The 13,938-nt window shown below is 44.1% G+C and overlaps 2 protein-coding genes across 2 annotated transcripts in view; one reads left to right on the forward strand and one right to left on the reverse strand.

Annotated features, from left to right (window-relative positions):
* LOC107373895 (heat shock 70 kDa protein 1) overlaps window positions 1-13,938 on the reverse strand; it is a 230,475-nt gene that overhangs the window by 41,228 nt on the left and 175,309 nt on the right. The window lies entirely within an intron of this gene.
* taok2a (TAO kinase 2a) overlaps window positions 1-13,938 on the forward strand; it is a 64,994-nt gene that overhangs the window by 23,774 nt on the left and 27,282 nt on the right. The window contains exons 3-6 of the mRNA XM_054734439.2: window positions 7,697-7,768; window positions 8,034-8,135; window positions 8,388-8,433; window positions 8,511-8,607. Of these exons, the coding sequence (XP_054590414.2) occupies window positions 7,697-7,768; window positions 8,034-8,135; window positions 8,388-8,433; window positions 8,511-8,607 (317 nt within the window). The remainder of the gene's footprint in view (window positions 1-7,696; window positions 7,769-8,033; window positions 8,136-8,387; window positions 8,434-8,510; window positions 8,608-13,938) is intronic.

Consider the following 13,938-nt stretch of genomic DNA (forward strand, 5'->3'; position numbering starts at 1 on the left):
AGTGGTTCCACTTCGTCTTTAATAGTGAACTTATAGTTCACGTGACTAGAACTAGAATCGTGCAGTACGTGCACGAATCGTACAAGTGCAGTATTTGGCTAGAGGCGCACAGGTTCACGCGCGCGAAACGAAACCAGCGGCTTCCTACAGGGCGCGCCCATGATGTAGGTGAAAGCCAGTGTATGAATGACAAACAAGGCTTGGGCGCCACCCGGGCGGTAAGTCGTCAAGTATTTACCGCCAGACGAGAAAATTTGGCGCTCGGGCGCTTTAAAGGTCCACCCCTGGATTTCCTGCAGGTTAGCTAAACACTCCGCCCGCGCTCCGGACCGTTCTTCACAGCATTAGGAAAGGGAATGATGTAGTGATGTGTCAGTCACTAAAGAAACAGCTCTCGGAGCCGGCTCCTTGTTGGAGTAACCAGAGTGAGTGACACACACACCGCACCTGTGGACTCCTGAGCCACTAAAAACGGCTTTACCCCAAAATTCCACTACCTCCGCTCTGCCCCCGCTCGCTTCCGAACTCAAATTTTACTGTACCCGCTCTACAACGGCTCCGCTCCGGTGCGGAGACCTGAGGTGCTGTTCTAAAATAAAATGTTTTATTTTATTTTAATTACCTTAAAAGACTCAAAGTCTCTTTTTACACTTTATATTTATTTAATCAGGATCGTTGTCAAGTCGACGCCAGAAACAATGAAACACAACTTGAATATCAGATGAACAACAAGGCTTTATTCAACCGGCATTCATACAAGTTATCAATCATGAACGAAACATTTCTCTTACCGTTGCTTATGGGTGGAGAGCTGAACACCCCAGTTAGAAAACGTAATCCATGATAGGTGAAGAACTGAACACATGTAATCCATGAACCTCGTCAGGTAGAATCCAACAAGCAGCTCTAACAGCTCTGAGCTCTGCTCTGCTCCTTATACATTCCCTGATGTGCGTGCAAAGCTGCACACCTCCACCAGGATTACCTTGATTACATCCTCATGATCACATTATGTTCGGCTCTACCATGATTATCCTTGATTACATCCTCATGATAAGTGTGATTGACAAACAGTAGTGATCAATAACTTGTATAAAGCAATTATACAACAGATGACAAGTTCATTTTTATTACAGGTGCGCAAACAGGCATGCGCAGGATTTTCGAGATCTTGCGTTACAGTCCGAGCAATAAACGCGGAAGTTAGATCCAAACACCCGTTGTTTGGGAGAAGCATCGAAATGAACTGTTTAATCTGCCCATCATTTGTGTTGAGAGATCAGCAGTGTTTGGATCAACAAAGGGTGACTACTTTGATAGTGGAAACTGTATTTATGGCTTATTTTTGTGCATTTAAAGTTCAGCCGCCATTGATAGTTGTTAAAAGTTGTTAAACCTGTGCATATGAAACAAAAAACGCTTTTTGTTTATCGATTTATTGTGAAATAACGGAAGTTGTGCTTGCTCCCTTTCCTGTTGGGCGGTTGTTATTTCTGTCCATTGACTGCGGAGGTGCTCCGGCGTCGGAACGGTGGGCGGTGCACTGCGCCGCACGGCCGCAGTAGTGGAGCAGCTCTGATTGACTACAACGGGACCAATTTTGCTGCGGAGTTCGTGCCGGAACGGCACAAAGGAGGTAGTGGAATTTTGGGGTAAAATTCCACTACCTCCGCTCCGCCCCCGCTTTCCGCAGCCGCTCGCTTCCGAACTCAATTTTTACTGGTACCCGCTCTACAACGGCTCCGCTCCGGTGCGGAGACCTGAGGTGCACAAACAGGCATGTGCAGGATTTTTGAGATCTTGCGATACAGTCCGAGCAATAAATGCGGAAGTTAGATCCAAACACCCGCTGTGTGGGAGAAGCATCGAAATGAACGGTTTAATCTGCCCATCATTTGTGTTGAGAGATCAACAGTGTTTGGATCAGGTTTGTATCAACAAAGGGCGACTACTTTGATAGTGGAAACTGTATTTATGGCTTATTTTTGTGCATTTAAAGTTCAGCCGCCATTGATAGTTGTTAAAAGTTGTTAAACCTGTGCATATGAAACAAAAAACGTGTTTTGTTTATCGATTTATTGTGAAATAACGGAAGTTGTGCTTGCTCCCTTTCCTGTTGGGCGGTTGTGATTTCTGTCCATTGACTGCGGAGGTGCTCCGGCGTCCGGCAAAAATAGAATCTATCCTATTTTTGCCAGACGGCGGGAGGCGCACTGCGCTGCACGGCCGCAGTAGTGGAACAGCTCTGATTGACTACAATGGGACCGATTTTGCTGCGGAGTTCGTGCCGGAGCGAAGGTAGTGGAATTTTGGGGTAAATGTGCGCGTGCGGCACACTAAACACACGTGCAGCTTGCCACTGATTGCTGTGAGACCAGGTTGGGGGGTGGGGGGTGCAGCTGTGGTTGGGACAATTATTACATTAACTGATGAACTTGTAAATAAATAGTTTATAAATAAGGGAGAAATAAGTTCCTCACGCTGATAAATAATAACTAATCTCTCTGAGGACACGGTGCTAGTGCACTCTCCTACAGCACCTTGACACGACTCAATAAATGCTATGCAACATTTTGTGAACATCAATTTATTTGCTAGGGCTGTAGCGACGCCTCGATGACGTCGACGGCTCGATTCTTAAAAATTTGTCGACGTCAGATCCGGTAGTCGACGCACTGCGCCCACTTGTTGCATCCACAGGAGTTTGTAAATAGAGGAGGAATCTGCATGTTTTTCCTCTAGTTCGCCCTCTTCTCCACCTTCGCTAACATCTCTGCCAAATACCGAAGACCCGGAATAATGTCCGTCCACTACTAGATTCCTTTCCTGTTTTGCCCGCCTTCATCTCCCTGCAACGGACAACAACTTCCGGGGTCAGATGCGCTGCTCCGTCTCTACCGCAGATGTAGAAAATCACCGGGAGCGTTTCTCCCTTCATAAAGGAGCTTCTTTCAGACATTAGGAGAGCTGTTTTGGTGGTAGCAGTCTCTCCTCTGTGCTGGTCTGTTTGCTGCTGGGTGTTTTTGGTTCATTTAAACTTGGTAACTTGAACGTAACGTTGGTAAAGCTACTGTTAGCATTTTCGCTAACAGCTTCTTGCGTTTGGATAAGCTGTTACGTTTTGGTTTAGAGTTAATCTTTTTTGTGGTGCAGATCTCCCTTTTATTACATTTAGAGTGTTGTGGGTTTTCGGTTTAGTTTAAAATATCACCTTGAATTTGGTTTAACCACTCAGTTTAGAGTTGGACCTTTGGAGATTCTTATTTTGGTCCAGAACCCAGTAATCTTTGCCCAGTGGGACATCCCTACTTATTTTTACTTTTGTTTTAATTCCCCACAGGCAGAATTAGTTTTATTATTCCCAACCTGTGGATGGAAAGGTTTATGTTTTTTTTGTAGTTGTAAATAAACCTGATCATCATTTTAACTTTTAAATCCCGTTGTTGTCCCTTCCTTTTTGCACACGAGCCAAACTCCCCAGGAAGAGTCGTAACACCACTCGCCTCACGCACATAAGTGACCAAAACAAAGCAGCATGGAGACACTCCGTCTCCAACCACCTCTCAGGCAGCAGCCTGCACTCCCAAGTTCTACACGTCACCAGAACATAACCAACCAACACAATAAAAGCAGTGTTTTACAAAATGGAAGGCCTGTAGTGTTTATTCTCTTACAGTAACAATTTATCAATTTTTTTGAGGAATTTATTAGAGATTTTTTGGTTTTTATTAACTGTGCAATAGAAAAATAATCATTAGATTAATTGTCTAAATAGTCATTAGAATAGTCGACTATTCGATAAAATAATCGTCAGAATAATCGTTTTAAAGATAATCGTTTACCCCCAGCCCTATTATTTGCATTTATTTGTTATAAATGCCACTGTATAATTCTTGCTGTCAGTATTTGCAAGATATTGTTACTTGGGTCTGTACTGGTTAGACTTAAATTAGTTAAACCAAGGTCTATAGGCCCTTGGGTCATAGACTATGAGCTATAAGTATATTGGTCTTTTTATACTGGGAATCGAGAGTTATTTTAGTGATCATCTTGTTTATTTCTTTTTGTCCTGATTGTGCCTTGAGCAATTTTATGACCGAATAAAAACAAATAAAATCAACATAAATTGAAAAATCGTCCTAAATAATCGAGATCTCAATTTCAGTCATAATAATCGTGATTATTGTTTTTGCCATAATCGAGCAGCCCTACTCGCCCCTAATTTGGCAGATGTACTCCTGTCACCTAGCAACTGCTACCGCACTAAGAAGAAGCTGCAGAAATGGAGCTTGCACATGTTTTAAACTTTAAGAAAAAAACATGTTTTAAACTTTTTCCTTGTTTAGTTACCGTTTGATGAGCTACAGCGAATGTACTGCTGGTGCCGGGATATTTTGTATGTCAGGCTGAGACACAATGATCGGCTGGTATAGTATTATTTGTCTTTGTTTAAGTCTAAAAGCTCTTACCAATTTCATGTCAACTAAAGCTAGATTCATGGCATGAGTAATTTGCGGTACTGAAAAACCTGAAAATGCTACTGTATCTTATTTCCATCTGTAAGATTCTGCAGTGCATCTCGAGATTTAAGAGGTGAGGAGACTACACCGCACCTGTTCTCGAAATGGGGGGAAAGAACAGATTCCAAGACTGCATTTGAAGAGCGCTCTTTGAATTTGCACAGTCTTCGTCGTGGCGTTGTGGCGTCACTGGTCTTAAAATCCAAATCCAACCTCATGCTACCCTCGAATGTGGACACGGTGAAAGTGTCTCATCATCCTTTGCCCTCCACTATAAACAATGGCTAGTTGTCGAGAGCAGTCATTTCCATTATTTTCATTGTTGACTTTGCTTTTGAGCTGTCTTTGGAGAACTTTGCTCGAGTACCTGCTGTAATGAGCTCCCAGCAGTTGCTGCTGTTCTTTCCTGTCGGCTACTTTTGGTGCTGTTGGCTTCCTGCCATCGTTTGTAAAGTTCTGGGTGGTGATTATTCAAATTACAAATCAAACTGGTGGTGTTCAAAACAACGTGGCATCCTCGTTGACTTTACACATGTTGCACACTTCTTTTTGCGTGTCTTGTTTCAACACAGTAAAAAATAGGGCTACACAATATATCGAAAAATTATCCTCATCGCGATAACAGGACGTGCGATAGGCCCATTGCAAAGCACGCCAAAAACGGCGATAAGTGTTTGGTTCAAACATTTCCATCCGTGTCATACATCACCTTTTTGTAAACCAGCTCTATTTTTTACGCTGAAGTATTATTTGACCAATCAAATGTAGCCCTTCTGATATGCGGCCTATCAGATGGGTCCGTTCACGTAATACGCCCGCCCCCTACGTAGACCCTTAGGATGGAAAGCAACACCCGAACTGAGTTAGCAGCGCCGTTCCCTTGTTCGTCATGCTAGCTCAGAGCAACGAACGCACTTTGTGCTGAGATTCCTGGAATCAGCGCTGCTTTCAAACGTGAACGCGAGTCCGCTTGGTGTCGTTAAGCAGCTGATAATAACCGGGCTGACTCCGACACGTGCCGGTGAACCAACCCACCTCCCTCCATGTCGCTAGTGTTCCACCGGGTGGTGATGTTAGCCCCATGCTCCGGTTAACTTCCAGCAAAAAGGCTACAGCACTCTCCTCCCAGTCCCACCCTGCTAAAGGGGGCCTGGAAAAGTTCCCCCACACATCAAAGTGATTTTTCATTTATGAGCTTTTATAACCTTGTTAGTCAGGATAGTTGATTTGCTGCTGCACATAAACTGTCAGTCAGAAGCTCTGCTAGCCGGTTATCTTAAGAGGAGCTAGTTCAATTTGTTAGCTTGTTATCAGAATCATAGTTGCAGTTTCATCATCTGAGCTGCTTTTTAAGATCTAGGTAAACTTGTTCAATTTGGGGTTAAAAACAAACGTTTTCACATATTTTCCATGTAGTTTTTTTTTTGCCAGTTCCTCTTCTGAAAGGTAGACAATTGCTTTTCTCTTTCCCTCAGAAAATCTTAATATTCTCCTAGTTTGGCCCAGCACAGTTCACTTCCCAGTTACAGCAACAGCCTTATATCATAACCACATAGGTGGAGAAAATGTTCAGTAGCAATGAGAGAATTTGCTGTTGCATTTAAGTGATGTTAACTATTATTTAACGTTTAAAATTATTTTCTGATTTTTTTTATTTATTCCAAAACCCTGGTAAGGGATGTTTTTCTGTATTTAGAGCATCAGAAAAAGTTTTATGGTGGTAATGTTTTAAAGTCACTGAGAAACTGCATGCATGCAGTTTGTTGTTTTGCTGCTAATACAGTAGCAGGTGCAGCTGCATATTTTTGCAATAAAAATGTTATGTTGTAATGGAATTCATGCATTAGTTTTTGTTTGCTTTGAGCCCAGAGCAGACGTCACACGCCAGACGACATCAACACTGCATACTTTAGTATTTGTTCATTTATCGTGAGTAATATCGATATCACAATATTAAGCACTTTTATCGAATATTGCAGGTTTTCCTAATATCGTGCAGCCCTAGTAAAAAAACAACCACACCACCAACATAACTTCTATGTTTTGGTTAAACGTCCCACAATCCTTTGCTGCATTCACGTGACCAAACAAAGACCTTGCAAGCAACCCCTGAAACGGAAACAAACATTGCGAGCTTTTATTTTTAGACGAGCTAACGGAAACTAGATCATTGTTCAGTCACTCTGAGTTTAACATACCGCCTGAACATGAAAATAGTCTTCGACGCCTATCTCCTGCATTAGCTTCAGCTTCCAATAGAAAATAGACGGTAGTGTGTTATCAAGTCCAATAACCAGAAACCTCGTTTTAAACTGTTGTACAATAGCAGATCACTAAACAAACAGGATGTATGTAACCTTTGTATAGTGCACCCCCTGGCATGTTGTTGTGTTCAATTTTGTATAAAATCTGTTCATTAAAATAGACTGGCCCACAATTTCCATCTGGGTGTTGTTTAATTTATGATTATCATGTAAGGTAAATGTGAGTATATTTCTGTTATTTTTGTAGCACATCCACTTGTAAAATAGTTTCCCACTGTTTCCTAAATGTGCGTCAGATCAGACTTCCGGACTTCCGGACTATAAGTCGCACTTTTTTTCATAGTCTGGCCGGTCCTGCGACTTATACTCCGGAGCGACTTATATACCAAATTATGTAGGCTATACCGCACTTCTGCTGTGAGCCGGCTCTGGACCAGGAATGAGCTCCCCTGCCCCGCTGGGAATAAAAAACACACAGCCATCACCTGCTGGAGCCTGTGGCGCGCAGTTGCGCACTGGATCCGGCCCAGGTTTCAGCTCTTCTGCCCCGCCATCACCTGTTGCAGCCTGTGGTGGGGTGCTGCGGGCCGGTTCCGACCCAGGAATGAGCTCCCCTGTCCCGCTAGGAGGGTTTGAAACACCGCCATCCTCTGCTGGAGACCGTGGCGCGCCGCTGCGCCCGAGTTGTTTATTCTGTTATTGTTACCGATACTTGTCTTGCAAAGTGAAACGCATGGTTCCAGATTTTGTAAGAAAAATTATAAAAATTTCCCCCCCAAAATGTGACTTATGTGTTTTTTTCTTCATTTTACATTTTATGGCTGGTGCGACTTATACTCCGGAAAATACGGGACATACATACATACATACACACACACACACACAGGCTGAGTATTTGCTTTTGTCTCACAGGCCCGTGATGTGCACAGCAATGAAGTGGTGGCCATCAAGAAAATGTCGTACAGCGGAAAACAGACAAATGAGGTAATGAAGAAGTCAGTGATGGTGTTTCACTAAAATGTCATTGTCATAAAGATTATTACGATTCATAAAAGCCTTGTGATGGTTCAGTTTACTGTACGTTTGTGTTTAGTCCCAAATGTCTGTTTGCAAAAGTCGTCTCTGTTTTCGGATCCTGACGGTTTCTTTTCAGCTCACGGTTTACAGAAATTATTTCTCAGTATTTTCTAAAAACTGCACAAACCAACCTACATAAAGTTCAACCAGGTTTTCACGTTCTCTCATGCAGAAATGGCAAGACATCATTAAGGAGGTGAAGTTCCTGCAGAAACTTCGACACCCCAACACTATTGAGTACCGAGGCTGTTACTTGAAAGAACACACAGCATGGGTACGTAGTGTGATGTCAGTGTAACGAGAGACTATCGTCCTGCTACATTTAGTTTGAAAACCCAAAGTTTTGTGTCTACCAGGTCTGTACTAAGTGTCAAAGGCACTAGGTTTTTGTCAGAACAACAGAATGTCCACAGATAATAAAAATAAACTTTATTTTCAGACATAACTAGTATTTGTACAACTTTCCAAGTTTCACGCACTCCTTCAATGGGGATGTGTATTTACGTCTGTGTGATTCGTCCCTCAGCTGGTGATGGAATACTGCCTCGGCTCCGCTTCAGACCTCCTCGAAGGTTGGTTCAGCTTTTCACTTTTATCATGGACAATTCAAAATCACCTTTCTGACTCTGGATTTCTACTTTTCTCCTAGTTCACAAAAAGCCCCTCCAGGAGGTCGAAATAGCTGCTATTACCCATGGTGCTCTGCAGGGATTAGCATATCTTCATTCTCATAACATGATTCACAGGTAGCATCTTGTTTTTTGGTTGTTTTTTTTCTTGCATTAACGTCTCACCAACTTGTTGCTGTGTGATGTCAAACCCCTCTGACACACTATATATTAGGAGTGATTATTTGTGCAAAGGAGGTAAAATAGTAGTAGTAGACTTTAACACACACTGGTCCAGTGAAAAATAAGGTAAAATGCAAGAGATATGATAAAATACGTTAAAACAATAAAAAAATAGAAAGTAAAATACAAAGAATGGACAGAGTACATAAAAGTGCAGTGTTTCCCCCACATGGGCGCCTCGGCTGAAACTCTAGCTCCATGGCTATGGCATCGTTTGAATTTGAACGATTCTAATTCCTTGTTTCGATTCAGGTTTCTATCAATTCTCGATTCTTTCAAGAGGCAGGATCTAAAAACTTTAAATGTTTTAAATGAGCCAGCTAACCACAGATCTTGCTTAATGAAATAATCTGAACTTCACCATGAATTTAAATTCCATGAACAGTAACATCACCTTCATTTAAACAAAAACATGTTTTGGAGAAAGAAACAGAAAGACCTGCAGCAGTGCACCATCGCTGTTTGTTTCTGACCACAACCAAACTGAAGAAGCCTCTAGGATGAGAGGCAACACATCTTCAACACAACCAGAAAAGTCCAGCTGTTTTCAATTAAAACTCTCAGGATGATCATGTCCAGGATGGCTGAGTCTACACCCATGTGCTGCAGCATTGATTCAGTCAGAAGAGAAACTGAAACTTAAATGTTGCTGCTGTAGTAGCAGCAGTAACAATCTAACAGATTTAAAACGTTGAAACTCTCGACAGACTAAATAGTTCATAAAAGCAAAAAAATTATCCCACAACTTTGTGTGTTGAGATTATTATATTTATTAGGGATGCAACGATACCACTTTTTTCCAAACCGATACAATGCAGATTCTTGGTTATGAGTACTCTGATTACCAGTACCAATATTTCTACCACACAAAAAAAAATGCAATGAATTGGAATACAGGTTTTATTTTCCTCTGCCTTGAACAGGAAAAGACTGAGGTAGATAAAAAATAAAATGCACTGCTCACAAGAATTAAAGGAACACTGTTTTATTGGGCCTGGCATGAAATCTGTTAAATAATTTCCTGGTTGATAAAGCAGCTGAGGGCATTGTTAATCACTTTCAGCTGTATTGGTGTTCATGGACTTAACGGCAGGTGCACTAAAGTGGCAACAATTACAAAACCCTCAAAACAGGACTGCTTTAACATGTAGAGGTCATTTCAAGTTTCTCCCTCTTGATCTGTTTCGGCTGGTTTTCCACTCGTGCTAGTTTTGGCTCTCTACTAGCAGTATGAGGCGATTCCTTAACCCTACAGAAGTTGCACAGGTTGTCCAACTTCTCCAGTATGGCACATCCACAGGTGCTGCAGCAAGAAGGTTAATGCGTCTCCCTGCACAATCTCCAGAACATGGAGGAGATCTCAGGAGGCTGGCGGTTATTCTCGGAGAGCTGGACAGGGCCGTAGAAGGTCCACAATCCATCAGCAGGACGATACCTGCTCCTTTGTGCAAGGCGGAACAGGCTGAGCACTGCTTTTTATCCAAAGCAACTTACAATTTATAACCTGTAGGGCATGTTGTGATCTTTGGCGGAAACCGGAGTACCCGGAGGAAACCCACGCATGCATGGGGAGAACACGCAACTCCACGCAGAAAGGCCACAGCCGAGTTTCAAACCTGCGACCGTGCTGCGAGGCAACAGTGCTAACCACTGCGCCACCATGCATCATGCAGGTTCACCCTGAGCACCTGTGATAGATGTGAAAGAGTCTGGAGAAGACAAGGAGAACGTTATGCTGCCTGCAACGTCGTTCAACATGACAGGTTTGGTGGTGGGTCAGTGATGGTCTGGGGAGGCATACCCATGGAGGGACGCACAGACCTCTACTGCCTAAGAAATCGTGCTCTGACTACCATAAGGTATGGAGATGAAATCCTTGAACCCCTTGTCAGACCGTACGCTGATGCAGTAGGTCCTGGTTTTCTCCTAATGCACGACAATGCCAGCCTCATGTGGCAAAAGTATGCAGGCAGTACCTGGAGGATGAAGGAATTGAATCAATTGAATGGCCTTCACGATCCCCTGACTTGAACCCAATAGAACATCTGTGGGACATTATGTTTCGGTCCATTAGGCGGCACCAGGTTGCTCCTCAGACTGTACAAGAGCTCAGGGATGCCCTCACACAGATCTGGGAGGAAATGCCACAAGACCACATCCGTTGTCTCATTAGGAGCATGCCCCGACGTTGTCAAGCATGCACACAAGCTCGTGGGGGCCACACAAGATATTGAAACGCAATTTGAGTTGCAGAAATGAAGTTTTTGAAATAATGGACTAGCCTGCCACATCTTCATTTCACTCCGATTTTAGGGTGTCAACACAACTGAGCCCTCTGTAGGCTGTTAACTTTTATTTCCATTAAAAGACTTGGCATACTTTTGTTCCTAAGACATCGCCCTGTCGTTATTTGTATAGATATCCAACTTCATATTGAGATCTGATGTATCTAATGTGTCTCTTTAAAGTGTTCCTTTCATTTTTGTGAGCTGTGTATATTAATAGAAATGATCACAACTACTACGGATATTGTAGGGCTGTCATGGTTGACACATCTCTGCAACATTGCGTGGTCATCGGGGGCAGTTCCTGTGGAGTGGCAGACCGGGGTGGTGGTCCCCATCTTTAAGAAGGGTGACCTGAGGGTGTGTTCCAACTATAGGGGGATCACACTCCTCAGCCTCCCTGGAAAGGTCTACTCCAAGGTACTGGAGAAGAGGGTCCGATCGATAGTTGAATCTCAGATTGAGGAGGAGCTATGTGGTTTTCTTCCTGGCCGTGGAACTGTGGACCAGCTCTATACCCTTGCAAGGGTGATAGAGGGGGCATGGGAGTTTGCCCAACCAATCCACATGTGTTTTGTGGATTTGGAGAATGCTTATGACCGTGTCCCCAGGGGCACCCTGTGGGGGACGCTCCAGGAGTATGGGGTGGGTGGCTTTCTGTTAAGGGCCATTCAGTCCCTTTACCAGAGGAGCGTTAGTTTGGTCCGCATAGCCGGTAGTAAGTCGGACCTGTTCCCGGTGAGGGTTGGACTCCGCCAGGGCTGCCCTTTGTCACCGGTTCTGTTCATCACTTTTATGGACAGAATTTCTAGACGCAGCCGTGGTGTGGAGTGTGTCGAGTTTGGTGGCAGGAGAATCTCGTCTCTGCTTTTTGCGGATGATGTGGTCCTCCTAGCTTCATCCAGCTCTGACCTTCAGCTCTTGCTGGGTAGGTTCGCGGCCGAGTGTGAAGCGGCTGGGATGAGGATCAGCACCTCCAAATCTGAGACCATGGTTCTCGACCAGAAAAGGGTGGCTTGCCAACTCCGGGTCGGGGGAGAGGTCCTACCTCAAGTTGAGGAGTTTAAGTATCTCGGGGTCTTGTTCACGAGTGAGGGTAGGAGGGATCGGGAGATCGACAGGTGGATTGGTTCAGTGTCTGCAGTGATGCGGACTCTAAACCGATCGGTCGTGGTGAAGAGGGAGCTGAGCCAGAAAGCCAGGCTCTCGATTTACCGGTCGATCTACGTCCCATTCCTCACCTATGATCGTGAGCTTTGGGTAATGACAGAAAAAACAAGATTGTGGATACAGGCGGCCGAAATGAGTTTCTTCCGTAGGGTGGCCGGGCTCAGCCTTAGAGATAGGGTGAGGAGCTCGGACATTCGGGAGGGACCCTGAGTAGAACTGCTGCTTCTCCGGATCGAAAGGAGTCAGTTGAGGTGGTTTGGGCATCTGGTCAGGATGCCTCCTGGATGCCTCCCTGGGGAGGTGTTCTGGGAATGTCCTGCTGGCAGAAGGCCCCCGGGTCGACCCAGGACACGTTGGAGAGGTTACATCTCCAATCTGGTCCGGGAACGCCTTGGGGTCCTGCGGGAGGAGCTGGTGGAGGTGGCCGGGGAGAGGATGGTCTGGAGCTCCCTAGTTGGGATGCTGCCCCCGCGACCCGGACCCGGGTAAGCGAAGGAAGACGACGACGATCACAAAACTAAAATATTAGGTGAACAAAAAGGACAAGTTACAGTGAAGCCACTTTAAGGCAACTGCAATGGTATCGATTAACTTGTACCAGTATCAGTGCATTCCTAATATTTATTTACTTATTTATTATCCCTATCGGCTCCTAGTGGCCAGAACCCGGTGTGGTCCACCACAGAGAAAGGCTGATCCAGCATGATGACTTTATTTTGCGGGTTATTGCTCAGCCTTCTGACGGTCGTGCTCACACAGATGAGTGTTAGTAAGTGGCTGTGTTTGACTGTTGATGCTCCGTGTGTATTTTATTTTTGCAGTAAGACAAACTCACCAAACGCCGCCCGGAGTTTGTTCTTTAAAACTTGTATTAAATCCACCGTGTTGACGTTTTTAACGAGCTTCCTCTTTGCTGTAGTTTTCGCTGTTGGATGCAAAGATTACATCACAGAGAAAGTTTGGCGGACGCGTTTATGTGTTTGCCGCTGTGTGCTGGCGCAGTGTGAGGGAAGGGAAGGGGGGTGCGATGCTGCTCTCAGGGTCTCTGCAGAGTTGGAGCGACAGGCAGCTGGTGGGATCAGCTTTGAAAGGTGTTGATCAGAATTTGCAGATTACCTATTTATTTATTTATTTTCATGAAGCTCAGCCGCAGATTCTTCCAGTCAGCAGCCAGGGAATCTATACTTGGAATCGAAATTAAAAAATATTAAAAAAAAGAATGATTCTGGGGAAAAACAGAGTTGCTCTATGCCCAACCCTACACGGCTATGAAGTCGGACAACCCCGCTCTCACGGGAGAAGCACGGAAGCAAAATGTTCAGCGTACAACTATTACCCCCTTCCCCGCACTCATGGCAGTGAAACGATCCTGGGAGCGAATGCACACACACACCCCCCTCAAGGCTGATGCGCCCCCACCATGTCTGGACAAATTTCATGGGGAAACTGAAGTAACAGTCACCTATAGAAAACTAGATCTAAAACAAAACTGGGGAAAAAGTGAAAATATTTTATATTGTCATAATATCAAAATGTTCTTCAGCATTCCCAAGCTAAACCACTCTGTGCTTTAAAGTCCATTGGGGTTAAAGTGAATTGGCCTGTGTTAAATCAGCTGTTTTCCTCTAGCTTTAGCTCATTTTTGAAGGATATAGTTTTAAGCTGCTGCATTTAAATTTTTTCCCTTTTCTTTTGTCTTAAACAAAAACCCTGTCAGAATATATAAGTCAGATGGATTGTTGTCTTTTTTGCACTTTGCTGCCATGGTTTT

This window comes from Nothobranchius furzeri, chromosome 5 (genome assembly GCF_043380555.1).
Source record: "Nothobranchius furzeri strain GRZ-AD chromosome 5, NfurGRZ-RIMD1, whole genome shotgun sequence".
Lineage (NCBI taxonomy): Eukaryota > Metazoa > Chordata > Actinopteri > Cyprinodontiformes > Nothobranchiidae > Nothobranchius > Nothobranchius furzeri.